General features: G+C 43.0%; 2 protein-coding genes across 6 annotated transcripts in view; one reads left to right on the top strand and one right to left on the bottom strand.

Annotated features, from left to right (window-relative positions):
* The window catches only part of REEP1 (receptor accessory protein 1), a 100,054-nt gene extending 92,143 nt beyond the window's left edge, over positions 1–7,911 (top strand). For all 5 annotated transcript variants that reach the window (XM_054577680.1, XM_054577679.1, XM_054577678.1 and 2 more), the window contains 2 exons: positions 3,709–3,860; positions 5,901–7,911. In XM_054577680.1, coding sequence (XP_054433655.1) covers positions 3,709–3,860; positions 5,901–5,972 — 224 coding nt within the window. In that variant the 3' untranslated portion in view covers positions 5,973–7,911. The remainder of the gene's footprint in view (positions 1–3,708; positions 3,861–5,900) is intronic.
* A 4,478-nt stretch (positions 7,912–12,389) lies between these two features.
* Positions 12,390–25,080, bottom strand: MRPL35 (mitochondrial ribosomal protein L35). The gene is made up of 4 exons (XM_054577675.1): positions 25,006–25,080; positions 16,520–16,709; positions 15,493–15,637; positions 12,390–12,784 (listed from the first exon to the last, which is right to left on the bottom strand). Exons 1-4 carry the CDS (start codon positions 25,046–25,048, stop codon positions 12,596–12,598), a joined length of 567 nt encoding a protein of 188 aa, XP_054433650.1. The 5' UTR covers positions 25,049–25,080; the 3' UTR covers positions 12,390–12,595.
* Between the last annotated feature and the right edge of the window lie 821 nt (positions 25,081–25,901).

Below are 25,901 nucleotides of genomic sequence, written 5' to 3'. Positions count from 1 at the left end.
TGATGACTCTTCTCCCCACTCCCTCTGTGACCACAGGGAAGCCCCTCCACGCCCAGGCCTCAGCCTCTCCTCTCGAACACAGAGGGGCTGGGCTGCATGTCCCTGGGCTCTCACAGCTCTGGCCAGCTCTGCAGTGAAGGGTGCTGGGCATGAAGTGTCAGCAGATGGTGGGGAGGCTTGTTTTGCAACTGGAGCTGGAGGCCAACTCTCAGGTGGGGATGTCTTGAGAGAGGATTTCAGGGGTCACAGATATGTTGGTCCGAGGGCCCTCCTAGTCACCAGAACTGATTTTCATCTGCATCTCAGATTACAGGAGAACACTTTCTCCCCACTTCTGCTCCATTCCCGCCCCTCTCTCAGAGGAGTCCCTATTGTTCCCTGCCTCTCTCTCTCTCTCTCTCTGTTTCTGGTCTCTCTCCTGTCCCTGCCTTCCTTTCCTCCCATCTTTTCTCTCTACTTACCTTGATGTAATATAGAACTGAAAACTGTAATGCTGCTTGGAGTGAGTCATAGAGATGGATTTTTTTTTCTTTTTCTTTTTAAAAATCAAGTATGTGGAATAGCATTTTAAAAAGCAGGGTCGTCCCTATTTACCCTCTCAGTTGGGGAGTGGGGGAAGGTGGCATTTCCCTGAGCGTGGCCTGGACAGTGTTTCCTCTGCCGGCAGGAGGAGCTGTCCAAGGTTCCTAGCTGGGGAGGGGAGTGTGTGTGTGCATGTATGTGTGAGCGTGCATGCGTGTTCCCATAGGTGTGTGTTTCATCTCCAGAGATCCTGCCCTAACAGAATATTCTTTTCTTTCTCCTCGGTGGCTGTTGGACATGGATGTAAGTTCCAGACCGGCATGTTCGTCTCCACACGTTTGCTGACTTCCTTTAATGCTCCCACTCACGTGTGCTGTGTGGGATGTGTTTGCTAACCTTGGGCTTGTTCTGCTGCCTGCCAGGGCGGGGGTGCCCCGGGCTCTGTGCTGATGGATCTGAAAGGGCTGGGAGTCTCTGCCAGTGTCCACCACCCCCCCGCCCCCGCCACCCCGTGAGAGAAGAGGTGGAGCTGCTTCCCAGCCTGCTGTAGTCCTGCTGACATGTTTGCCGACACAGAATGTCAGCCCAGGCCACACGCTCACGCCCCTGCTGTGGACAACAAGAGGGAGCCCTGTCCTTCCCTAGAGGCCCCCAGCCTTGGGCTCTGTGATAGCAACTCTGCAGGAGGCTGGTGTCCTGGCAGCCCGTGCAAAGAGGGAAAAACAGTGACAAGATTCAGTGTCACAACACGGTTGCCAACCAGAGGCCCCGAGGCTCAGCTTGTCCGGAGTGTTTATTCTCTCGGGTCCTGAGAGTAAAGCAGGATATTGCAAACAACATTCTTGGCAGAAACGCTCAGTGGACAGCGATCAGCAGGGTTCTTCTCTTTTTGGTAGGATCTCTGTTGCTTCCATTTGAGGCCACCTCTGGCCCCCACGCTGCCCACACTGGCCTCCTTGGCTCCCGCCCTCTGTTGAGTTGAGCACTTGTTTTCTATTCCTGCCTGGATATCTTGGTTCTCCTTGACCTGTCACTCCTAGTGGGCCAGAGGGTTACTTCTTTCTACCCTGTAATCTGTGCTCAAGTGGGCAGTGGAGAACACACTCACAGCCATTTTGGTTTCAGTCCTGAGACAGTGGTGCTGGTGGTAGTTGTTGTTGTTGCTGTTGTTACCATCGTGGTAAAGGGGGAGTTCATTGCTCAGCCTCAGTGGTTCCAGCCTGGTGAGCAGGCCGATTTGCCATGTGCCGGAGGATCTAGTCTTTACTCTGGACTGCCCTCCGAGTGAGCAGTACCAGGGAAGCCCTGGGCCTGGATTAAGAGGCAACTGCACGTGCAGAGGCACGGACGCAAACCAGTGCCCAGGCCTGCTGCCAGGATGCAGGGCTTCGGGCTGGGACGGGGCTGGTCAGGCTGCTGCTGCAGTGCCTGCTCTGGCTGAGGCCTTTTGTCCTTTTTCCCTCCCTCAGGCAGGAGATGTCTGTGCCCAGAAGGACACTCCTTGTGGGTGGATATAGGGTCCTGATTTGGGAGAAGAGCTGAGCTCCCTGAGATGATGTCGGTGTTCCCCCTGGTTTAGTGGCTGGGTGGGCACTCTGTGCTCAGCCCGGGGTCAGTGCACGGAGGGACTAAGGGAGGACCTGCCACGGTTCCCAAGCTGAGGATGCTTTCTGTGGGGCTGAGGCAGAGACTGGCATGAGGACGGGGCACTCAGCACAGGCCCTGCGGTTCGGATTCCAAGCACCACGAGGGTGAGGGAGTGGGGAGGCCGGGGAGGGCCAGAGCATTCAGGGAGGGCTCTCTGGAGTTGCCAGGCTTCGTGTTCAACGCTCTGAAGGGTGCAGCTAATTTGGGCAGGCAAAGGGACCAAGGGATAACCCAGACCCAGAGTTTGGGAGAAAACAGTCTAGGAGAGCGCACAAAAAGTATTAAGGGAAGGTTAACGATCTCAGGCTTGGCCCTTTCTAAGGTGCTGGTGTCTGAGCAGTTCACTCTGAGCCTACAATTCAGATTGAAATTTGTGGTTAAGACAACTGTGCTCTTGTGCTGCCACCTGCTGGTTGTTGGGGAGACAGCAATAACTGGGGAAACTGCTCAAGATTAAGATTCAGTTGTTTTACTTAACGTACACCTGGTGCTTTTATAATCTAGTGAATCTCCTTTTGATACAGAGAACACATTTGGTGGCTGACTATGTTTTTAGAAACAGTGGTAGGGTGTCCGAGTAAGAGCTCTGATTTCTATCTGCAGGCCTCGGGGCAATTGGATCAGATGATCCGAGAGCCCCCTGGCTTTGCATTCTGATTCTAGATAAAAACATTATATAAAGTACAGAAAGATGTGTCTGTGGATGTCAGATAGGCTGGATATGGGCAGGAAATATGTTACCTCAACTAAGATAGGACCATCTGGCCAGCTGACATGGAATATACTCAACATTGAACACTTAAATACTGTGCCTTCAGTGACATGAATTAATTCTGGAAGTTTGCCTGGGGATTGGTCAAGGCAGACTACAACAGGAATCTTGCTGTCATTTTCAAAGAAAGCTACTACTAGATTCTCCTCCTACTAGGCTCCTTTTCTTTTATAACACTTGGCCTTTGAAACGAAAAATCTACATAGCTTTTCTAAGGTTCTCTGTGAGGCTTGGCATTTTACATAGAGTCTCTTAAAGAATGCTAGGAGCTGAATATGCAAGTGTAATGCACTGTCAACATTGCTTGTATGTATAATAAAGAAAACTGTGCATTTTTCCTCTTGAAATGACTGTCACTCTTTGTAGAGGAGATCCCCCTCCTCCCCAGATCTTCTGGGGTGGTGTCAGAGCTCTAAGCTGCAGGGTTGGACCCGCCTCAGTTAAGCAGCATGTTTCTTCTCCCAGGGAAGCGGTGCCCCCCGTCCCGGTTGTAGCGTATCAGCAGATTCTGAAGCCTGTGCTTGTTCCTGTGCACAGTGTGTGGTCAGCCTCGCTGCTGTACCCTCACACTCCGGGATCCCCTGGCAGGGTCCCCAGAGGATACTGGCTGCTTTTTCAGACAGAGGGGCCTCGGTTGTCTTAACAGACTTGACTTTTCGTGCTGTGTGCCTAACCTTGCCCTTGCCTGCCCTCACCTGCTCCTTTCTACATTGACCCCTCCTCACTGTACTTTGTCTCCTCTGTGTAGATTGTAAATGGACATTAAGTGGTTGAGGGAGATGTGAATGAGGGTGGTGTGAAGGCATGGGAGCCCCACAAGGTCCAAAACCCATTGGCCTTTTCTGATGATGAGGAGGAAGACCTGCTGGATTTCATGTACAAGTATAAGGCACCTCGAAAGACGGAGTTCCCCCTGGAGGTACACGGTGTCTGGGGCTGTGGGTTGGAGTGTGTGTTTGTACAAGGGCTTCGCCCTGGAGATCTGGGTGTTCTAGGAGCCGCGTCTCTTGGGGCACCCAGCATTGCCCGCGTGCCGGGGGTGGGAAGCTTTCCCTCCATCACACAGGTAGGACAGGCCACTAGGTAGCATCCAGTTACTTGCTAAGGGGAATGAAGACCCTAGTAATGTAATTTAGAAATAGGAGATGGGATATAATGTCTAAAAAAAAATTTTTTTTTTAATTGACTACTAATCTTATGTGAGTGAAAAGCAACACAGTGAGTGTTTGGGGTGGGGGAGGAGAAAAACTCAAAGCGTGTTATTTAACAAGGTTTTAGAAATATATTAGCTTGTCACTGTATCGCCAAGACACAGCAGAGTGCATAATACAAGGTAGATATTCATAAAAATGTTAATAAAAGGACACAGCCACTTAAAATAACCAAAAACAATACAGTCGATCCCAGTACTGTTGCCAGTTGTAGATGCAAATGGAGTTTTGCAGTAGGAGGGCCGCGCGCTGTGGTGCGGTGGGGAGTTACCAGAGATGGGCTCAGGTGCCGGGCTGGCAGGGTTAGGGGCCCCAGCGTCTTGCTCCGCCCCTTCACGTCGCCTCTCCTGTTCCCTGTCTGCTCAGCACGGAGGCCTGAGGACCCCCCGGAGGCAAGCTGGGAGTCCTCTGTCCCCAGAGTAGAGACCCCATGAGACCCAGATGAGGAAATGCGTTGAAAGGTTCCCCTATACACACCCAAGGGCCTGATGTCGCGACTCCCACTAGGACTGGAGTCACCAGCCCCTCAGCGTGCGGGGGTCCCTCGGGCCCCTTTCCAGGGTGGGGCCCTCATGGGTCAATTTTGAACTTGGAGGTTTCTGTAAAAGATGCTGTAGGTTTTGACACTGCTCAAGGAGTCCGGTACCGCCGGCAGCCCCAACACGGAGAGGGCTAGTGGGGAAGGTGTCAGAATCCTTCTAGGGCCTGAGGGTCTGTGCCCTTTGGGTTTTGTGTTTTAAAGCTGCACAGCCTGAGGCAGATTACTGAAACATGGGTTCACTGATTTTATTACTCTGATGTAAAGGTGTCGTGGCTCCCTAGCCCCCACCTGTGCTGCTGGGCACTGAACAGCACTAGGAAGTGGTGGTGAATGGGGACCTGCCCTCAGGAAGGTCAAGTGGGCAGGGGAAACAGTGAACAAGCACATCTGCTGAGGGTATGGAGTCTTCCTTCCTCCTCTAACGTGCAAGCCACTATGAGAACAAAGGAAGGGACAATCCTGGTTCTGTGTGACCGGGGTGGAGGGGCCGTGGGTGGAGGGGACAAGGAATAACTTTTGAGCTGGATCATACAGAGGACTAGAAATAGCAAGACAGAAAAGGGAGAAAGGGCTTCCAGAAAGAATAGATGTATGAAAGGACAGTATATGTAGATAAAGAAGTGCAGAGAAGCCGACAGAGACAGCGGTTGAAAGTTGGTGGGGGCCCTTGTGTGAACCCCCTTGAGTGCTAGGCCAGGAGAAAAACTGTACTTAAGAACGACATTTTGCTTTGTTGTGCTGTTTGCTGTGAATTAAAGGATATCACAGCCAGAAAGAGGACTGGAAATTTGGTGATGGAAATTTTAAGCCTGTGCCAAGAAACGCGAGGCTGGTTCCCCAAGGAAATAACAAAGGCAACGGATGAGATGGGGAGGCATTTCGTTCTGCTGAGTCACCTGATAAGATCATTTTGCTCCCAAGGCAGAAATAAGAAAGATGTGCCATCCTTCTGCACAACCATTCACTTGGGAGGTCCAGGGACTTAGCAGAGTGTGAACAGGGAGGCACTGGCCTTCACAATCAGCCCTGGCTTCCCTGAGATGCTTGGAAAGTGACTCTGATTCTGTTGGAGAAATTCAGAGTGAGCCCCTAGCCCCAGGATTTGACCAAAAGAACTATGTATCAACCCAAACCCATCCAGGCGCTGTCCTCCAAACAATCCACGTTTATGCCAAATTGAGGGATGCCTTTTTGTTTTCTCTGCCAGGCACCGCCTAGAACCCTTCGATCTCGCTTCAGGAAGAAAAGTACCTCATCCTCAGCCACTGAAACCACGTGAGATGAGCCAACAGCACCGGATACACAGAATGTTTCTTCTCTGCCTTAAAGAGCTATTATTCACTAAAAACATAGACATCTGCAAGCTGGTGTGCTTAGAGTGTGCAGCCTCACGGTCATGGCCTTTTCTCTCTCCCTGCTCTTCCACTTTTAGGATATTGTTTTTTCCTTTTCTTTATTTTGCTGGGGAGAGGCTAAAGGGAAGGTAGTGTTTGTTTTGGGGGGGCGGGTGTGATCCTTCAGTCCTTTGAGATTAGTAAATTTCCACAATTGGATTGTCATTAGATAGCAGTGTGTTTTTAGAATATGAGAATCACTCCCTCACTGCTGAGATGTACATTTGTAATTTGTTGCATACTTCATTTTTAGTCCTGTAAATGCAAACAAAGCAATTTTTTAAAACTTTTTTTTTTGTTCTTGGTACTAATACTTTGGACTACAGTGTACATATTTATGGCTTTTGGCTTCATATAATGGACTTGCAAGGGCTGCCAGAGGATCTGATAATGTAACAAAACTGCAAAAACAGAAGTGTAAAAAATGTTTTTGACTCTAGAGAATGTCTTAGGTTGTGCTTAGGAAGCTTCCAAATATAACTCCAGTACAATGTTCCTTTCCCTGCAGGACAGTGGTCCATATTCTTCAGATAGTTGTTTAGTCAGTATATCAGAGAGGTTCAGAATGAAGAGAGAAAATATTTTAGTGACAGAGATTGGTGTAATGAGGTGAGGGACACAGTCTAGAGTAAGAGAAGAGCCACAGGAAGCCTGTCTTCTCCCTGGGTTCAGGTTGAGGAACTTCTGAATCCTCTCGGGGGTTCGCCACTTGCCTTGGGCAGGTGGCGAACCCTCAGTAAAACTTCTTGGGGATGTGGACTCACAGAGCTGTTATAAGGAATCATTTAAATGTTTCAAAAGTTCTTGATGGATGACACTTTCTTCTTCATAGTAACCTGTGCTGTGTGACTAATTTCCCCAGGCAGAGGAGCTTACAGTCTGAGCACCTTTCTCTAGAGAACACTAAGCAAAAACCAGCCAACCAACCAAACCAAGTACAAAACCTATAGAACTATACTTTGTTTCAGATATGCTGTAAAATTCATCTGAGACACCTCTGTAACATCAACATGCTGGGTTTAGAGTTTGAGATCTTTATGGGTATGACTTGCTGCTCAGCTGTAGGGGCAGCTGTGGCTCACACCCTTCTGTTCCCTTTCTGGCTCATGCAGAATGTGAACAGGAGGGAAGTCGCATGCTTGTGAACACTCCAGGTCTTAATGGGCATTTCATATAAGCCCAGATCACTTAGTAGGAGAATAAAGCACTGTCTGCCTAGATTGTGAATTTGTTAGAAAAGAGAAATCTAGACTAAATAGCATTTTGGACCGAGGTAGCTGCTCTTTCCTTGGAGCGCTGAGCCTAAATGTAGGACTGTATATTTGTGCTTAGAGTTGGGTGTTTTCTTTCAATGTAATGCATGCAGTGGTTACAGCCCAGTTATTTATAAAACTTGGATTGTGTTTGTTCATAGATATGCCCTGAAGATTAGAGAATTAGTGTCATGTACCACACAGACCTTACTGTCAACCAGCTGTAAACAGGCCCAGTTAAAGACTGTTCCATTCATTTCTGAGCTATGCGATTGTACATCAGTGGCCTTTGCAGATGGCACATTGGCTGGATCTTGGCCACCTCAGAAAGGGTTCTACTTGAAGTTGATTGTTACCAGATATGCATATTTTAATCCTTTCTTCCCATAACTACTCTGAAGGTGACTTTGTGATTTACAAAAGGATTTAGGATAATAAACCTAAAAGCAAATTTGTGATTCAGAGGACAAATAGAAGCTATCTGTTCACTGTCTGCTTCTCACACCCAGTAATACCTAAACCTGTTTCGGGAAGACAAAAATCTGTTTTCTTTAAGCTAATTGAATAGTTTCAGACAGAGGAAAAAACACACACTTTTGTATATATCCGTTAGTTGGGAATGCCCAGGATTATCAGAAAACAAGTGCATAAAAAGCTTAACTTAAGCAGCTTTATAGCAACTTTTTTTGCCAAAATAATAAATGCCTGTAGCAACAGAGATTAAAATTCTATTGTGAACAAGCTAGATATTCACTATTTTACAAGGAACGTTTTAACAAGTACAGACTATCGAGTTTGCACTCAACTATGCCAAAAACAGGTTTGAAACGCTCTGCTCCCCGACATGCTGCGTTACTTCTCATTCAAGATTTAGAAAGTAATGAGGGCATCCAAACTGCTGACTTAATGTCAGTGTAACTGTTTTTCCTTCAAGTGTTGATTAGGGAGTTGGTTTCTCCCTTAAAAACACTCACTGTACAACTGAGAACAGCTGTCATATTTCTGGCAAAACGTTGTTTACTTATCCAACATGCTGTCATGTTTGTGTACGGACTGACACACAATGTGAATGCCTCAAAGTGTACATGTAGTGGTGTGGTGTTCTGTCTAGAGGATATAACTAAATGTTTTTAATTTGCTGACATACAGACACAGGCTGTTTATACATGTTAGCTCGAAGTCTGTCATTTTCATGTAATGACTTTCAGTTGTCATTGAACACCTGATCTGTTTCTGAGGTGAGATATGGTGTTGTGCACTGGAGAGTAGTCATAACCCCTCCTGGCTTTGTGTGAATAGCTTGTTCATTTCGCTGGCCTCTGAAATGTGTTCTCTGCAGTAAACTGTCCATGTGTTTGTGGTAACAGTGCTTGTCCACCATGACCACCACAGAGCACCTTCCTAGTTCTTCACCTTGCACAGTATTTGAAATGGTAAAGGATGTGCTTCGTTCTCAAACAGCTGACATGCTGGATCGTAACTGTGCATATTTCCTAGTTTAGTTCTGTAGACCCTATAGAACGATCTGTAATAAAATAACATACTGGACTGTGCATCAAGGGGTGTAAAATCATATGATTCCAAAGGTTGAAGTTCTGCTGTTTTGTTATAATGCTTGATATATATCTTGAATAAAGTCTTAACATTTTCTTTTAAAAATGCCTTTGTAATGTTGGACTTACGAAGAAAGATAAATACTTTAAAAAAAAAAATGTGGAAGGTAGCCCTGGCCAGGTAGCCTATTTGGTTACAGTGTTGTCCTCATATGCCAAGGTTGCAGGTTCCATCCCTGGTCAGGGCACATACAAGAAGCAATCAGTGAATACACAACTAAGTGGAACGACAAATCAATGCATCTCAGTCTTCACCCTGCCCCCTTGCTCTCAAAAATCAATAAAAAAAATTATTTTTTAAAATGTGGAAGGTAGCAAGGCTTAAGAGCTGAATGCTCAGCCACTAATAGGCTTTGTGCCTGGTGACCTGGCCCCATACCTACTGCGTAGAATTGCTGCAAGGAAAAAAATTAAATGACATCAGTACATTGAAAACCAGTTGATTACATAAACAGTAAACTGGGTAGCTGTAAAAATTAGGGTACTGGTTCATCTGCAAGGCAGTTTTAATTCTGCAAGCAGACTTTTGGTCTGTTGTTTTCTCTCTCAGAACCTGTTTCCTCATCTGCAAGGTGTGATCATCGGGGAGAAGGTGTGCAGGTCAGAGGAGGCTGGTGCGTGTGGGGGTGCACTGGGTGGTGTGGACGCCCTGGGCCCCACCGCAGCCCTTGCCTTTAAACCACGGACAGGCACACATAAACCTGACTGGGTGGTCACGAAGACTTGGAAACTCCAAATGTGATATATCAAAATGAAACACATTTTCTGGGCCTTTAGTCTTCTCTTGTGTACGGCTGACATGAGCACTGTACGATAAAGCAGCAGAGGATAAAGCAGCAGAAGCAGACTCAGAAGACTGAAAGGACGATGGCGAGATGGACAGGCTAAAAACCTATTTACTCATTTACTGAGCCAAGTCCAATGTCAACAGAACTGAGATTAACTAGGTTAAGAGGTGAGTTATAAAATTTAAGAGCTTAGTACAGTATCATGAAGTATTTAGTATTTATAATGATAGATTATAGTCAGGTGTTGATTTAGATATGAATTTTCATGTTGTTAGAAGACTCAGGAAAATACACAGGATTCCAGGGAGTAAGACCTAGAGTCTGATGGACTTATTAGCTGTATTTTGGGTTATTTATTTAACCTTCTATAAGCTTCTCTTTCCTCAAATCTGACCTACGGTTAAAGAGCATCTCCTTGTAAGGCTGGTATGAGGATTAGCAGCTTCATAGATACATGCCTGTCTCTATGCCAGGGGGCACAGATTTTCAGTAAGTTACACTTTGACATATACTTGAATGTCATTTAGGTGGACCCTTTAATGAAAGATGTTTTGTTGTCAAACTATACAATCGGTTTGATGATAAGCCCTGCTACCCCTTTCCCCTAAATTTTGTACCTGCCAGCCATTCCATTTCAGTCCATCTCTGGATGCCAAGGCCTGCCTGCCAGCCCTCACCTCTACCTCCCCTGTCCCAGGCCTAGAGGAGAAACCAAAGTGCTCTGAGGCCACAGTGACAGAGACCCCATCCATATTTGCATGAGAGAAGTCACGGAGGTGGGGTGGCAATGTCGTCTTCCTCAACTTCTTCAGACACCAGTGCCATCCCACTGCCAAAGGTGAGAGGCAGGAGCCAGGCAGGGGGGAAATGATGCGGCAGCCTTGGCAGTGGTTGATTTCTGCCATCTCATTAGTCTGAGGAAATGAACCCCATCCAAACAGATTGCCATTCCACACCTCAGGCTTTTATCTCAAATCAAATGTCTGTTCTTTAGCCTTCTAGTTTTAGGATACTCGGTTGTCACCTTTTTTCTTTTAATGGACACACACACACACACACACACACACACTGATTTCAAATAATATTGGTTATCCTCTGCCTTTATCTATCAACAATAGAAGACATTCATTTTATCATCAACTATTAAAGGATGTGAAGCAGTAATTGAGGCATACTTCTATTCAATAATGGTTTTTCAACCAGCAAAGTGCTGTCGTTTGAAATGCTTTCCAGATGATTCTGATCGGAGAGCTGAGAACCATGGCCCTCGACTTTATCCACTCAGTCCACTCTGTCTTCCTTAGTGCCTCTTACCTGACCCTCTTCAAATGAATAATGCTTAACTCTTGCATCACTTCTACTGTGACTGAGATGACTTCTTCCTCCTCAGTATCTACAGTGTATCTTTGGGAAATTTTGGAAAAAGTTTATCCTCAAAAATATGAAATCTCAAGTGGGTTAACTTTTTAAAATGCAGCATCTTTCAACTCGTGGGTAAAAAGTTACCTTTATATAGCCACTTCTGTTTCATGAATGGGCATACTGATAGGCTATTTCACTTACATCTCTCTAAAAATCCTGTTCCTATAAACTGAGAACGTTAGGAACACAGTGAACCTAGTATACAAGACGTGCGTTGCCACCTTGTGCTCACCTCTAAGTGAAACTGCCCACATAAATATTTTTTGCTTCATATGAATCTGCCAACACAACCAAGTGAGCCCGAGTGGGCTCTTGACTCCAGAACAGCCAATCCCTACACTGTTTGGTGACCTGAGATGAGACCTTGTGTTCAAAGATAAGCTGGCCAATAAAGTCTCTTGGCAATTAGAGATGGGAGCTGAGGGTCATGATGTAGAAATGAACCTCAAAAGAGGAAGCCAGAGTTATTATGAGGAAGCAGAAACTAACAGTAAGCAAAAACTGAATTAGACAAGTTGGTAAGTAGACAGAGAATGGAGCCTACAATTTAAAAAGAACTGAGTCACATGTATGGCTAGACCCAAGCCTAAAGACCCACTGTTTCCTGTTGCTGAGGTTCTTAGAGGTGCCTCAAACCCAGGACCATCCTACAATTTTTGTGCTGTTTCTGAAGCCTGGAAGTTCGTTCTGGGTGGAAGATGAAGGTGGTATGGTGGTCCCTGAGTTCCCAGGCATGTATCCTTAAAAAAGAAATCACAGTGCTTCTACTAATTTACTAGAGTCTTTTTATGTCTGTCCTAACTTGAATTCCTTGTAACTAAGTAAGCCTAATTGGAACTAGTTAAGCCATTACTTTTATTAAAAGTAATCAGTAATTTTAAACTTCTACTTCTCTGAACAAATCTGGGAATGTGTAATCCATTAAATTTATTTATTTATTTGTTTATTTAGTTTTAGAGGAGAAGGGAGAGAAAAAGAGAGGGAGAGAAACACCAGTGTGTGGTTGCCTCTCACGTTCTCCCTGTTGAGGGCCTGAACTGCAATCCAGGCACGTGCCTTGACTGGGAATCGAACTGGCTACCCTTTAGTTTGTAGGCCAGTGCTCAATCCACTGGGCCACACCAGCAAGGGCTAATCCATTAAATTTTAAAACTGATAAGCTTAATGTTGGTACCATATGTTTCCATATCAGTTGGTATAACTTACATCAAGTTTTAACTTACTCATTTTTTTAGGTTCTATTTTTTTAATTGAATTTATTGGGATGACATTGGTTAATAAAATTATATAGATTTGGTATACAATTCTACAATACATCATCTGTATATTGTATGTTTACCATCCCAAATCAAATCTCCTTACATCTATACTTATTCATTTTTGCAAAGACAACACATATACCAAGATAACTGGGAAAATCATAACTTGTGATCTATACTTTCAGGTTTGTCCGATCATGATACTTCTGATAAGGATCATCAGCATACCAGTTTCGCCTCTTCCAGAAAGATGTCGTCATTTTATCTAAGAGTTTACTCTGGGTTTTATTGCAGAACACAAATTCCCTCAGGCGCCTTTTTCTTGCAGCTGTCTTCTTCCATAATTTTTTCTTATAACCAGCCTGTAAGATAACATTACAAGAACATTTAAAACATTGTATTATATAGAAAACAACAGATAGCTTTACTAATCATGGTTTATATGCCCAGTGGGAAGACTTTCACAGGGGCTGGTATGTTTTCAGAAAGATGTGATTCTCAATGGGGCTGGATAGAGAAAGCATGTATAAAGAAGAAATATTAGTAATTTAGTATTTTGAAAAAAATTAAAACCACAGAAAATAAAGCTAAGTAAATCTTTGTGCCTGATGAAGCACAGGGTAATGGATATATAGGAGCTTACTTTATATGCCTTACCTTATTATCTCTTTAACAATCTTCAAAAACATACTATTCTTATTTTACATATTAAAGAGAAAACCACCAATGATTGGAAAAGTCATGTAGCAGACTGAGGTCAGAGGACTAGTAAGAGTGCTTAGGCACTACACTGCTTCATTTTTCCAATGTGGAGGATGATGGAGTACCGGCTAGGTTGATAACATTTATGTTCTTTTAAGGGGGCATTGTACAAGGATCAAGAAACACAGTCCTCAAATATATTACTTCATTTATTCTTTCTACACTCTAGGGACCAATTTCTATAGTAAGTACTTTTGTAAGGAATAATAAATACAGTAAAACGATCATTAGGAGTGGTGAAGGAATGGTTAACTCGTATGGTTAACCCAGAACTGTCATATATACCATCCATGCATTCTTAATGTTAAAGAATTAATTTTTGAAGAAACAGGAAATTAGACCAAATATAAAAACTATAATCATAGCCTCTTTAAACTAGAAGAGACCGTAGGGTTCACCCAGGTTAATGTTTGACTAAAACCACACAGTAAGTTACAGGGGAAGTGAGACTGGAACCCATGCTACTTGTAAGAGCCCCTCGGCCCTTTTAAGCCAAGTGCTCCTCAGGCCACCACACCAACTGAACAAAACCATAGCTCTTCGCTGAACAGATGCCCCGGGTTTGTGACATGCCCCAGTGCCATCACTGTGACCTGCAAGTTCTATAGCACAGCGATGCTCAGAAATAAGAGATTTCTTAAGAATTCTGGTTTTATGACAGAGATTTTTATGATTCATTGACTACAGTTTAAAATTGAAGATTCAGAACAAAATCCCCATATTGGTATAATAATTTTCCAGTTTACAAGCCAAAATGGGTCCCTGTGGAACCCTGACTGACGTACATCTAATTTGCTGTCTTCGATATCACTACTTATATCCTTTGAAGATTATTCTGTGGAATGCAACAATGTGGAAATATATGAAACATTTTAGACAATCTCTAGGTTCAGAAATGGAAAGGGAGAATAAACAATAAAAATTAAGGACAACTGGATAAAACTGTCCCATAGAAAATACTTTGTTTTTATACATTAGTGTCAATTAACCCTTCCAGATACTTTGTTTTCCTCTTAAAATTGGATCTTGCTGAAACAGGCCATTATGCATATGGAATACTTTTTGGGGCCCTGAATGGGACTAGGTATTATGATTGGAGAATTTGATCAGGTCCCTTATGACAACATGAGGTTTTCAGGGCTCAATAAAAGGGACATGGGAAGGAAAGCAAAGAAAACCACCCATTTAATTTTATCTAGGGTCAGATGAGGATCTGGAAATAATGAGTATGATAAAAGGGAGTGTAAATGTTTCCAATGGTCCAAAATTCCAATTCAGAACCATTACCTCAACTACTTAGTTCGCCTACTTATGGATCATATGAGCTTCTAGTGACCAGTGTAGGAAATGACCACAGTACTTATTGTTCCAGTGGAGAAATTAGCTGAGAATTCCAATCAACCTGTTTATGTATAAATTTAGGACTGTTTATGAGATAGGGTGTAATCCTTTCCAGCTATCAAATAGTGACAAAGTGCTACCAAGTGTTTATCTTTACAAGGAAACAAATTTTGATCTTTAAGGAATCACTTGTTAACTTCCAAGTAGTAAAAGGGAAATTAGGATTTGAATAGTTATCAAAACTCAAAGGTTGTTTTACAAAACTCTGGTCTTCTGTTGCTAATTATCAGTTACTCAGTTTCATGAATAAGGACATGAACTAAAAAGCTCATAGTCACGCTCACAATATTCCACGGGGGAGGACAGAGCAGTAATAATTTGTCGAGTCCCCCTGAGAAGCTGTGGTCTGTGGCCAGGGTAAGTGTTAAGAGTTCCGTCTGATATACTAACAGAGAGAAAAACTTACAAAGTTTAAAAAAAAAAGTGTATGTGGGGTTAATGTTCTTCCATAAAGATTAAGCCACCCAGAGACTCCAATGCAATGTAGACTGAAAAGATCTTCAGTCCCCAAACCTGAGCCATGTGACTAAGTTCTTGCTGACATCTCCTCTGGTGTAATGCTCCAGGATTAAACAGGGCCTCCCCCCAGGTTATTCCACACTGGGGGTTTCATGGGGCTTCTAGTAATCATTAGATAAGGCAGATGTGTAAGGGATCTGAGATGAACCTGTCCTACATGATGACTTTCACCACTGTAAAGAATACCTTTTTTAATGAATGTTTAAACATGTTTTCTTCACATGGATTCACTTACATGAAGTGATGCCTGCCAAGCCAGAACATAAGCATAGCACAACACTATAAAAGCTATTGGTAAGGTAGGAGAAAGACATGTCAATAAATAGGCTTAATTCTGCTTCAGTTTACTCTGCTCCTACTCCCTTTTCAATCAAGCGTGAAGACTCACCTTTCTCCTTACCCAAAGACCACAATGAAGTCGAAGAAACCTATAGACGACAGCTTTCACAGTCTTTCTCTTGCCTTTTCGTGAACTGAAGTATGTAACAGTTCTGACTGGTAGCTTCAGGATATTTGGAAGCAAGGGGGCCACTCTAAAATATAATTTTAAAATTTAACTCAACAGTAAGAGATATCAAAGGATAAAATCCATTTGTATACTTAGAAATGATTAAAGCAGCTCCACTGGAACACAGCTGACTTTTAACATACATTGTTACCTCAAATGATGACCCTAAGCATAAGAAGAACAGCAACTATCACCAATTTCCAGGCTAGTTGTAATCTACCTCCACCCCCCAATCCCAATGAGAGAATTGATTTTATTTTATTTCAATCGTCTGATTTTTTTTTTAAAGATTTTATTTATTTTTAGAGGCAAAGGGAGGAAGAAAGGGAAAGAAACACCAATGTGTGGTTGTCTCTCATGTGCCTCTTACTGGGGACCTGGCCGGCAACCCAGGCATGTCCCCTGACTGGGAATTGAATCAGTGACCCTTTGGTTTGCAGGCCGGTACTCAATCCTCTGAGCCACACCAGCCACAGCTCAATCATCTGATTTTTAATCCATCTTCTCACTAGATTACTGCTTCCTAAGGACTTCAACTTGTTTATCTTTGTATCCTTTCTGCCAAGTACAGTGCTAGGCACTCAGGTGGGCTTAACTAAGTATTTGCTGATTGAATGTCCACCACACACAGCCCAGCCTTGTAAGGTAAGCATCTTGTTCCCCCCCAACTTTGGCTGACAGTCCCATCCAGGAAACCACATCTTAGACATCAGAAGCGTGCTGTTTGGTAGTCCCTGCTGCTGACACATAGTCATACAGATGTCAGTCGTATAATCCTACTCCATCAAGCAAGGTACACATAATAAACTGCAGGTACACAAAATACCATCTTTTTCTAAGATGTCTTTGTAGACATGAATAGTTTAGAATTTTTGTCCAAGATCATGTTTACTCAAATATACTATACCTATTGAGGATTGCTGCTGTATGCCCACATGTCAGGTTACTGACAGATGTAACAAGCCTGGGAGCAGAGGAAACAACTGAAGTCTGAATACGACAAAACTGTCGGGTGGGCAGTGCCGAACTAAGACAGGCATTCTTGGCACAGCTTCGATACGCTGAAGACGCCAAAATATTCAGGGGCCGCAAGATTCCTATAAAGGCAGAGAAGTGTAAATGTTTACTAACACACTCCAAAATGTGCATCCAAATATTTAAATTAATTAAAAATGTTTAAAAGCAACTAAGTGTTATACATTATTAATGTGCCATGAAGCTCAGATTCATCTGTGGAGCTTTTTACCAACTTTATTGAGGTATAACTTATATACCGCAATATTAGCCATTTGCATACAATTCAATGCATTTTAGTAAATTTTGAGTTGTGCAGCCATCACCATGATCCAGTCTGATGTGTCCGAGTTCTATGTTCAACAGTACAAAGAACATATATGTAACATTAATTCCCACCCACCAGATCTTATGCTCTGATGAGACAGAACTCCTGCACATGGTGCAATGGCAGGGTGGAGACGAGACAGCCTGACAGCTCCCTGGAGAGAGAGGAGTGGCAAGAGGAGGATATATAAAGGAAACAGAAGAGGTATTAACCCTCATCTAGAAAACAAACAGGCCATAACGAAGTACAGTCCAGTTGGGTGACAAACATATTACAAAAACAAGGAGACTGAAACAAATGCATGTCTGCATTGGAGACTGGAACTGCCATGGAAGCTGAGCACTATTGGCCTGACTGTATCAGAATTGCCTGGGGAGAAGTAGTGGGAAATAAGGCAGGCAGGTCACAAGACAGATCATAAAGGGCCTAGATATGTGGATTGAACACAGTCCTCTTCATCCTTAACATTACAGCCAGACTGAGCCCACGTCTACAGAGCAGAATCACTGAGCTCTGACTCCATTATAGATACTGAGTCTCGTGTGGGACTCGAGAAAAGTATGCATGTGAAAAACCTCCACAGGATGGAACTCTCCTAAACCTGAATTGTGGTGATGGTTGCACAACTCTCAAAATTTACTAAGTCATCAAACTCTACACACAAAACAGGTAACTTGCCCTGGCTGGTGTGGCTCAGTGGATTGAGCGCAGGCCTGTGAACCAAAGGGTCGCCAGTTCGATACCCAGACAGGGCACATGCCTAGGTCCCTGGTTGCGGGGCATGCGAGAAGCAACCACACATTAATGTTTCTCTCCCTCTTTCTCCCTTCCCCTCTCTGTAAAAATAAATAAGTAAACAATCTTTTAAAAAGGTAATTTTTTAACACACCATCAACGTATACTGTTCAGCTCTCCCCAGTAGGCCAGTGGTAGGGCTGAGGGGCTGGGCCTTCATGAGAAGTGGGTCTGGGGGCCTGGTGTGACCATCTTTATGTGCCCTGAGGCCTGGCGCTGGTCCCGAGGCCTGTCAGTCCTCCCCTAGGCTTTCCAGGCCCAAAAGTCCTGTGGGGTCCCAGGCTATGTCAGACCTGGGAAAGCTGCCTTTGTGGAGGAAAAGTAGATGTAGGGAGAGGCCATGTGATGTCTCAGAACCTGGAAATTCCAGAATCAGCATGTGACAGGAGGGAAACTGAGGAAGGTAGAACTCAGAGAAAAAAGTGACAGGGGGTATGAAGGTGAGGTATGGAGGGCCAGCATTTTTCAGACCCTGAACCAGGAGGAGGAGAGGAGACTTCCAGGTACTTCCTCCTGGCCTTGGGGCGAGTCCTGCACAACTCCATCCCCCAAGGGTGCCTGAAGGGAGGCCATGCTTGAGGGAGCTGCAGGGCCTGGGACAGGTCCTGTGGGTCTCTGGCCTTGCTGTGCCCTGGAGGGGAGGCAGGAGTTGTCAGCAGCCTCATCCCCACCAGACCCTCATGAGCCCTTTTGGTCACCTTCTGGTTTTTCAGCATCACCCAGGTGATGAACACTCCCACACACAGTAATGGCAGGCGGCCTGTGACTTGTGAGATGGCAACAGCACAGGCTCAGGGCAGGAAATCCTTGTGGATAACCAGCTGGCTGTCAATGAATAGCAAGAGAATCATCCACATGGTGCGGTAGGTGAAGGTGACGAGCCCGAGTCCTACCACCTGCTCTGTCCCTGTGGCCATTCCCCCTGCCTAAAAGAGGTAATTTTATGGTATGTAAATTACACCTCAACAATGGACTTTTTAAGAAATTAAGGAAGACACAAATAAATGGAAGCATATACCGTGCACATGGATTGGAAGAATTAATATCCTTAAAATGTCCATACTACCAAAAGCAATTTATAGGTTCAACGCAATCCCTATTAAGATACCAACGACGTATTTCACAGAAATAGAACAGACATTTCAAAAATTTATATGGAACCATAAACGACCTCGAATAGCCACAGCAATTTTGAGAAAGAAACACAAAGTAGGAGGGATCACAATACCGGACATCAAACTCTACTACAAAGCCACTATACTCAAAACAATCTGGTACTGGCACAAGAACAGACCCATAGACCAGTGGAACAGAATAGAAAGCCCAGAAATAAGCCCAGGTCTCTATGGACATCTAATATTTGACAAAGGGGGCAGAAGCATAAAATGGGGCAATAACAGCCTCTTCAACAAATGGTGTTGGGAGAGCTGGATGGCTACATGCAAAAAATTGAAATTGGATCATCAGCTGACACCATACACAAAAATAAACTCAAGATGGATAAAAGACTTAAATATAAGTCGCAACACCATCAAAGTCCTAGAGGAGAACATTGGCAGGAAACTCTCAGATATCCCACGCAGCAATTTTTTCACTGATATGTCTCCTAAAGCAAGGGACATAAAGGAAAGAATAAACAAGTGGGACCTCATCAAAATAAGAAGCTTCTGCACGGCTAAAGAAAACATCAGCAAAGTGAAAAGGGAGCCAACCATTTGGGAAAATATATTTGCTAATGATACATCAGATAGAGGTTTGATCTCCAAGATATACAAAGAACTCACTCGACTTTACTCCAAGAAGACAAACGATCCAATCAAAAAATGGGCAAAGGACCTGGGCAGATGCTTTTCTAAGGAGGAGATACAGAGGGCCCAGAGGCATTTGAAAGGATGCTCTGCATCACTAGCCATCAGAGAAATGCAGATCAAAACCACCATGAGGTACCACCTCACACCGGTCAGAATGGCCATCATAAACAGATCCACAAACAACAGGTGCTGGCGAGGCTGTGGAGAAAAGGGAACCCTAGTCCACTGTTGATGGGAATGCAGACTGGTGCAGCCACTATGGAAAGCAGTGTGGAATTTCCTCAGAAAGCTGAAAATGGAACTGCCTTTTGATCCAGCGATTCCCCTGCTGGGACTATACCCTGAGAACACCAAAACGCCAATACAAAAGAACCTATGCACCCCAATGTTCATAGCAGCACAATTTACAATAGCCAAGTGTTGGAAGCAACCTAAATGCCCATCAGTAGATGACTGGATCAAAAAATTATGGTACATATACACAATGGAATACTACGCAGCAGAAAGAAAAAAGAAGTACTAAACTTTGCGACAGCATGGATGGAACTGGAGAGCATCATGCTAAGCGAAATAAGCCAGGGGGCGAAAGACAAATACCATATGATCTCACCTATAAGCGGAACCTAACCAACAATGCAAAGAAGCAAGGAAAATATGACCAGCAACACTGAAAGGAAAAGAAATCAACAGAGACAAGAGGGAAGGGGGGGGCAGGGAAAGGGAAGGGAAGGGGAAAGTCAAGGAACATATAGCAAGGACTCATGGACAAAACCAAAGCGGAAGAGCTGAGGGAGGGAAGGTGGGAGGGGGCAAGGGAAAGAGGTGGGGGGAAGGCAGAGACAAATGTATTTAAAAAGTAAATAAATTAATTAAAAAAAAATAAAAAAAAAACAATGGACTTTTTAGAAAGGTCTACAAGAAAGTCACCAGCTCAGCCTGGGCTGAAAACCACTGCCTTACTGTCCACTGCATGAATGTCACGTGACAAATGAAGAGCAGCGTGATAGGGAAGTGAAGTGCTTAGAGTCCGAGTCAGACTGGCTGTACTACTACACTACTACTAGCTCTACTGCTTGCTAGCTTTGTGAGCATAGGCAAGTTACTTAACCTCTCTGGGCCCCAGCTTCCTCAAATCTAAATGAAATTTATCATGGGAAGGTAATGGGAATTAAATGAGATAACACATGTAAAGTGTTACGAAGAGTGCTTGGCACAGAGAAATCATTTAATGGAGGTTTAAAGCAGATAATAAAGAGCTGAGGAACGCTGAGCAAAGACAGCACAATGTTAACAGGGGGGGAAAGGGAAATGGAACACTTAAAACTCTTATTTTGCTTTTGTGTTCTCCATCAAAGACAACAGTTTTCAAACTGGAAAAAAGAAATAGCATAAACATTGAGCTAGCTACTGAAATCAAGATTCAGGAAACCAGTCAGAGCGCCCTTACACCAGGTACTTGTAAGTCAAATTCTCTCAGTGCAGACATTGAAGCTCCAGGTACAAATTAAATTATATCTCAAAGAACTGAAAATATTTGCAGATACGAGTACAAGGCAGGAGGCAATCTTTGAAAGAGTAAGTAAATCAAAGAAGAGTATAGACAAGAAAATGTCCCAGTTTTAACAGGTCACTAGAGTTTGATGTCTCAGTTAAAAAAAAAAAAAAGCCTCAGAAATTTTTGGAAACGAAGCCTAAAGGAAGTGAGCAGATGAGAGTCCAGAACACACAAATGTGTAAACTATAGGCGCATCTGTAGGGAAAATGTCAGAATGAATAAACAGAAAGTTCATAGAACAAAATATATTGTCAGCTGGGAATGAACTGTTCCTTAAAAATACTTCATTTCGTTTTTTTAAAAAAAGATTTTACTTATTTTTAGAGAGGAGAAGGAGGGAGAAAGGAGAAAAACATTAATGTGTGGTTGCTTCTCGAGTGCCCCCCACTGGGAACCTGGCCCATAACCCAGGCATGTGCCCTGGCTGGGAATTGAACCAGCGACCCTTTGGCTTGCAGGCTGGCACTCAATCCAGCCACACCAGCCAGGGCTCATTTTTTGATGCAATCACTAGCCAGGGAAATCATGGGAATGTCTAGAGAATGTATCCTGACTTTAGGAAGGCATGTGAAAAGGTTTTTTTACAATCTAAAGAAATTCCAAAATGTGGGCAGGATAACAGTAGAGTTAGATAAATTTCAAGCTGACTGGAAACTATCCCCAAATTAATTGATTGCTGTTCTCCTGGTGAAAGTCTTTTCCTGGCTCCCTAACTACCTTTCTCCTCCATATTTATGAAGGTCCTGAAGCTGCATAAGGCATGTTTACTAAATCTGCATAAGAAACAAGTTGGGGCCCTGGCTGGTGTGGCTCAGTGGACTGAGTGTTGGCCTGCAAACCAAAGGGTCTCCGGTTCGATTCCCAGTCAGGGTACATGCCTGGGTTGCAGGCCAGGTCCCCAATAGGGGATGTGCAAGAGGCAACCACACACTGATGTTTCTCTTCTTCTCTTTCTCCTTCCCTTCCCCTCTGTCTAAAAATAAATAAAATCTTAAAAAAACAAAAACCAAAACCAAGTTGGAAACCATGGCTTACAAACATATTTGTGAAAAGATAGACTACGTGGACTCAAACTGATCCCAGCAAGAAGAAAAAGTTCAAAATGAACAAGATGAAATCGGTGAGAAACACACTGAGGTTAGAAAAATGGGCAACAGAAGAATGAAAACCTGGCTTGAGGGCAGATCCTAAGAAAATGATTTGGGGGGACTTTATCCATCATACCCTCTCATGGACCAAGCATGTGATTTAGCTTGTAAAAACCAAACAGAGTCAAAGTCAGATTGTGTTTAACAAAACAGGGTAAACACAGCCCTGGTGGGGTGGCTCAGCTGGTAGGAGCATTGTCTCATACACTAAAATGTTGCTGGTTTGATTCCTAGTCAGGGTACATGCCTAAGTTGTGGATTTGACCCCCAGTTGGGGCACATACGTGAGGCAACCAATGAATGTTTCTCTCTCAATCTCTCTCTTCTTCTCTCTCTAAAAATCAATAAACATAATCCTCTGGTGAAGATTTTTTAAAAAAGGGCAACACACTAGCGAAGCATAGTAAATTTACAGCTCCGTCAGTCTTCTGCCCATTCGGGCATGTTAACAGAGGTCAGCTTTCTCTAAAAACCCTATTTTATATGGAGAACACGGATGTTTCTACAAAGGAAGTGACAGAAAACAAGAGTTGTGAAGAAATAAAAGGAAGTAGATGGAACAGGAAAAGCACACGTAAAGATGCAAAAATGATGTTGTATGTTTGGGGAATTATAAATAGCCCTGTGTGGGTTCAGGAATCAAAGGAATGGGGGAGGGGCAAGGAGGTGAGTGTGCCAGTGTCTAAAATGTTCAAGCTTTTTTGGTCCCTTATCTCTAAAAGAATTCTGAAAAATTACATATGCTTTCATAAGATTTTATGTACTATGTAAAAAATTTATATAAATTTTAAAAGTATATAATTTCCAGTGTTTTTAAAATACTGACACTGAAAAATAAGATTTCACATCACTTTTAAATGTTTTCAAAGGAATCTACGTATCATAGTGAGCTGATACCCACCTCCATCATCTATTTAAACAACACAAGGACAATAAATTCAAGTTGATGACAATAAGAACTTCTTTTCATCAAAAGATACTTGAAGTAAATTAAAAAGGCAAGCCAAAGTGGGAGTAGATATTAGAAAACATATTTAAATAATAAAGTTTGGATATCCAGGATGAATAAAGAACCATAAATCAGTAAGACAACTCAATAGGAAAACGGGCAACATATTTAAGTAGGTATTCCATAAAAGAACTACACACAGGCACACACACACACCCCTCTTAGAGAAACTCTAGCACTCATGTACCAAGACACAATATCAAACAGCATTGTATCTAATTGCCCCAAACTGGAAAACACCCAAATGCCCATCGATATTAAAATGGAGGACTGTGAGGTAGTTACTAAGAGACTATTTCATAGCAGCAAAGAGAAAGGACTACAGCTACATGGCAAAATGAATTTCACAAAGTAAAAGAAGATACAAGACTACATTCCATTCATGAAGAGTACAGAGAAAGGCAATACATAAAAATGCATAAATTGATGCTAAAACTATTACAGAAAAAAAAGACAAGGTAATAATAAAAATGAGGATAGTGTTTATATTTGGCAAAAAAAGGGACTTTGACTGAGGAGGCCCATGAGGGTGGAAAAGAGGCTCCCAGTAGTGTTCTCTGTCCTGATCTGGGTGTTAGTTACACGGAGGTTTGCTTCAGAGTTACAGCCATTCCGTGGACACACAGTGTGGGCTCTGTTACAGACCACTGCACTAAAACAAATACCACAATAAAGCAAGTCTCACGAATTTTTTGGTTTCTCAGTGCGTATGAAGGTTATGTTTGGATTATACTTTAGTATAATAAGTGTGCAATAGCATTGTGTCTAAAAAACAATATACATAATATACCTACCTTAATTGAAAGATACTTTATTGTTAAAAAATACTAACCATCATCTGGGCCTGTTGGAAAAATGGTGCCAATGGACTTGGCTCCACATAGAATTACCACAAACCTTTAACTTGTAAAAACAAAAAAACAAAAAAAAACCCCAAAACCACAATACCTACAAACTACAATAAAATTAGGTAGGCCTGTATTTAAGCCACTCATGTATATTATATAAATTTTTCTTTATTGATTTACGGGTTAAAATTATCCCATGTAAACAAGCTCTTCTGCTAGAAATTTTACATCGTGGTTTTTTAAATTTATATTCTTCTACAGCATTTTATCCTAATTATTTTTTTGTGAAAGTAATTTACTGTAATCTTAACATACTTGAATGATCTTTAACTTTTTTGCAAAAGTCCTTACGCAATTAAGTGGCCTTCATTTCCTATCCTCTCTCTCAAGAAATCCTTAAAAGTGCCCTTGTGCGGGAGGTTGAGTGAACATAAGAGCCACGTTTCCTGTACGTTGGGTGAATCTCATACACACAAATTACTTTGTACCGGGCACCACGCAGGGCACTTTTCGGGCTGGGGCTCATTTAGTCCTCAGGTAGATGGTATTATCCCCAGTTTACAGCCGTAGAATCCGAAGTTCCGAGAAATTAAATAACTTTTTCAAGGTCAAAGGTTGTGAGTGGTAGTTCTGGCCCCTCACCCTCCTTCGTCCAGTCCTGCTTTTTCTAAATAAAAAGGAATGGCCAGGAGTCGATAAGGAAGCGGAAACTTCGAGACACCCAACTATGCGAGGGTCAGAGTTTCGGAACAACGCTCTGGCCTCAAATAAGGCCCCCCGCCCCACGCTTTTTTCTGTTACCGTACACGCTAAACACCCACTATATCCTGTGCCAATACCCGCTTCTGTTAAGGCAAATATCGAGCGCGTTGCTTTCCCACTGACCTGAAGCTACTCTTACCGCACCAGCAAAAGCAGGGGCCGCCATCTTACCACCCCCAGCCCTACGGCGGCCGCATTGGGTCTAAAATGATCAGGGCAAAGGACTATTAAGGTAAATTAATCTGGGTGGAGTCAAGGCAGGGAAAACAATGAAAGGAACGGTCAACCTTTATTTAAAGCGTTGTATGTGCCAGGCTGTCGTTCACTGCTGTAAAACAAGCGCCTGGCATATAGTAGGCTCTTAATAAATTTTTATTGAACATTTGATTGAGAGATCTATTTAAAATACCTGACATTTGAAACACAATTTCTTTTTGCTCATTTTATTAAATGAGAGAATGAAACTGGTTCCTTCCAAAACTGGTAGATGAATGGGAAATAGTAATATTATTAAAAATCATTTTTAAGAAAGAATCTCTGTTGTCTTTGAATATATTCTTCCCATCCATCACAAAAAATTATTTTTAAAAAATTGAATGCCAACTATAATCAAATTAATGTAAATATTCTAAGGATATCTAACGTAAACATTTTTTTCTAACCAGTAACACTGATTGTTATTTGGTGAACAGCATCTCAACTCTTACTGAACAATCTGCAGTTTCTGAACAGTTCCTTGTTAAATCCTGAGAATTAGGGATTGTATATCTTTATTACTTAAAAAATTACTTACTGAATTCTAGAGAGAAGAGAGGGAGACATGAATCTGTTGTTTCACTTATTTATGCATTCATTGATTGATTCCTGTACATGCCCCCACAGGGGATGGAACACGCAACACTGGTGTAGCAGGACGACTCTCTAACCAGCTGAGCTGCCCTTCCAGGGCTGAATGTTTTTTCTAATGTTTGTTCAAACAAACAAACAAAATCCCAACAAACCTTTCTCCCGTCCTTGTT

This window comes from Pteronotus mesoamericanus, unplaced genomic scaffold, assembly GCF_021234165.1.
Source record: "Pteronotus mesoamericanus isolate MK-2021 breed Mesoamerican mustached bat unplaced genomic scaffold, CSHL_Meso_final contig_44, whole genome shotgun sequence".
In the NCBI taxonomy this organism is placed as follows: Eukaryota; Metazoa; Chordata; class Mammalia; order Chiroptera; family Mormoopidae; genus Pteronotus; species Pteronotus mesoamericanus.
The sequence above is the reverse complement of the archived record's forward strand: the minus strand, read 5'-3'. Positions and strand labels throughout refer to the sequence as shown.

Excerpts from the sequence above, each read along its gene's own strand:
- MRPL35 (XM_054577675.1), bottom strand. The coding sequence starts at position 25,048 with ATGGCGGCCCCTGCTTTTGCTGGTGCGGTAAGAGTAGCTTCAG. Across the intron at positions 16,710-25,005 it reads TGCGGTAAGAGTAGCTTCAG|GAATCTTGCGGCCCCTGAAT; the intron begins GTCAGTGGGAAA and ends CTGCCTTTATAG. Across the intron at positions 15,638-16,519 it reads ACAGCAGCAATCCTCAATAG|AGTGGCCCCCTTGCTTCCAA; the intron begins GTATAGTATATT and ends ATTATATTTTAG.